We start from the raw sequence: 2,063 nt of genomic DNA, 5'->3' as shown, positions 1-2,063 counted from the left end.
CCGCCGATGCCAAGAGGAAGGAGCGATCTCGAAGGAAAGAGAAGCGGGACGAACCCGAGGCTAGAACGTACAAATCCGCGTCCAGGTAATCGCCGCGAAGCCTCTACGTCGCGTCAACGTCCTTCCCATTTAACTCGTTCGTTACTTTGCTCTTCTTTCTTCTTCTTTCTCTCTTTCCCTCTTTCAGGCATCACTCGGCGCCTATTCCAAACTCGATCACGGAGGAAGCTATGGAGGTGGATCCAATGGTAACCGTTCCTATCAGCAAGACCGTCGACTTGAACAAGATCGAATCTACGGCAGCTTGTCTGGAATTAATCAAAGAATGTAGCGAGAGGTCACCGAGCAAGGAGAGAAGCAAAACGCCGATGATTCACGAGCCGGAACAGCGACCGCTCGCGGTAGACGAATCCCGGCGAATCTCGTCGGAAGACCGCGCCGTCGCTAATCACGACGAGGAGCGCTCGCCGGACGAACGCCAAGCGCAATCGTTAGACGACGGACACCGTGACGAATCGTCGTCGATGACGAAACGTTCGGAGATGGCGCTCGATCAAACGATCGCGTGTTCCGCGACACCCGCCTTCCAACCATCGAACGAGAAGACATTGTCCGGAAACGAGAGGTTCGAGAGAACGTCGTCGACCGCCGGTCAAGAGGAATCGATCAACCTCGAGGCGACTCAACGAGAGTTTAAGAAGCTGAAAGAAAAGGCGCTCTCTCTCGATTCGGAACTTTCCAACGAACCGCGAGACGCTGCCGCGAAGACGTTCGAAAGGAGACGCTCCAAGATATTCGAGACCGCGGAGAAGTTCAATCAGATGGCGTCGACCGTGGAAAACGAGAAACCTAAAAAGATCTTTATACCGGGCGTGAACGTCGGAGGGGCGAAACGCGTGTTCGAGAGAAAGGCCAGTCTCTCTTCCATCGGCACGCCTCCGCCTACGAAGTGCGTGGCGTCCAAAATGATCATCGACGTTCCTACGACGGATACGAAGAAGAACGAAAATTCGAACGACAAGTCGAAGCCGACGCGAGTCGAACGCGAGGAACGGGAGGAGCAGGAGCAGCCAGAGGAAAACGAAGAAGACGAGAAGAAGAAGGAAGAGGCGAAAAAACGGGCTATCGACATAATAAGCGGTGCGATTGGAAAACCACCTATGCAAAGGAGGATAAACGGATCTCCGCCAGTTTCGCCCTCCAGCCAAGAACCGAAGAAACTCGCGTCGAAGATATCGGTTAGTACGAACGATTCGCGTTCGACCGCGCAATCCTCGACCACGACACCCACCGAGACCAACTTCTCGTTCGATGAGAAAACAGCGGACGGGGACGGACGAGCGACGGTAAGACCGACGATGGTAAGATCGACGGTAGATCGGCGAACGAAAACGTTCTAACCGTGCACGCGCTTTTATTTGTCCGAATTGTTTCAGATCTCGACAGAAGCGTTCGACAACGATAACGACGACGACGGCGACAACGACGACGACGAACCGGAAGAGCCGAAAATGTCCAGCAAAATGGAGATCACTCTGAAGAGCGCGACTCTACCCAGACCACGAAAGACGAGCAAAGCCGAGATCTCCGTGACGAGCGCGAAACCTTACAAGACGGCCCAAGCTCCGTTCGCGTTCAAATCCGAACTCGAGGCCAAGATCGACGCGTTTCAGCCACAGAAGCTGCGAACGCAACGGTCGGAAGTGGCGTTTCCCGTTGCAGCCGCGGTACCGCAGACCAATCGAAGCTCCAGCTTGGAACCGGAAAGCAGACCGAGGAGCGGTGCGCCGAAGGAGAGGATAATTCCGATTCAGGTATCGAACGTTGCAACTCGAGCGACGTCTAATTCGTCGGTTCTTGATCCGTTCGATACACGATTTTTTCCAATGACAGATGGAAGCGGATCATCGGCAGTCGCGACATTCGTCGACCACGCCTCCACCTTCCAAGCCGCCACCGATGCCTCAAAGATCGGTTTCGCAGCGGTCGGGCTCGTTGTCTCGTCAATCGACCGCAGACTCGGATACCGACAGCGCTCTCGGATCGACCGTCGGTCCCGAGCC

General features: G+C 55.0%; 1 protein-coding gene across 4 annotated transcripts in view; it reads left to right on the top strand.

Moving 5' to 3' along the window:
- The window catches only part of LOC100746665 (serine/threonine-protein kinase KIN4), a 14,699-nt gene that overhangs the window by 6,441 nt on the left and 6,195 nt on the right, over positions 1-2,063 (top strand). For all 4 annotated transcript variants that reach the window (XR_004462307.1, XM_033322493.1, XM_033322494.1 and 1 more), the window contains exons 6-9: positions 1-85; positions 188-1,373; positions 1,437-1,814; positions 1,894-2,053. Coding sequence is in view for 3 of the 4 variants with exons in the window: in XM_033322493.1 (XP_033178384.1) it covers positions 1-85; positions 188-1,373; positions 1,437-1,814; positions 1,894-2,053 (1,809 nt within the window). In the remaining variant the exon portion in view is untranslated. The remainder of the gene's footprint in view (positions 86-187; positions 1,374-1,436; positions 1,815-1,893; positions 2,054-2,063) is intronic.

Source organism: Bombus impatiens, unplaced genomic scaffold (genome assembly GCF_000188095.3).
Source record: "Bombus impatiens unplaced genomic scaffold, BIMP_2.2 scf_0640, whole genome shotgun sequence".
Taxonomy (NCBI): domain Eukaryota; kingdom Metazoa; phylum Arthropoda; class Insecta; order Hymenoptera; family Apidae; genus Bombus; species Bombus impatiens.
This window is presented reverse-complemented; position numbering and strand designations above follow the sequence as displayed.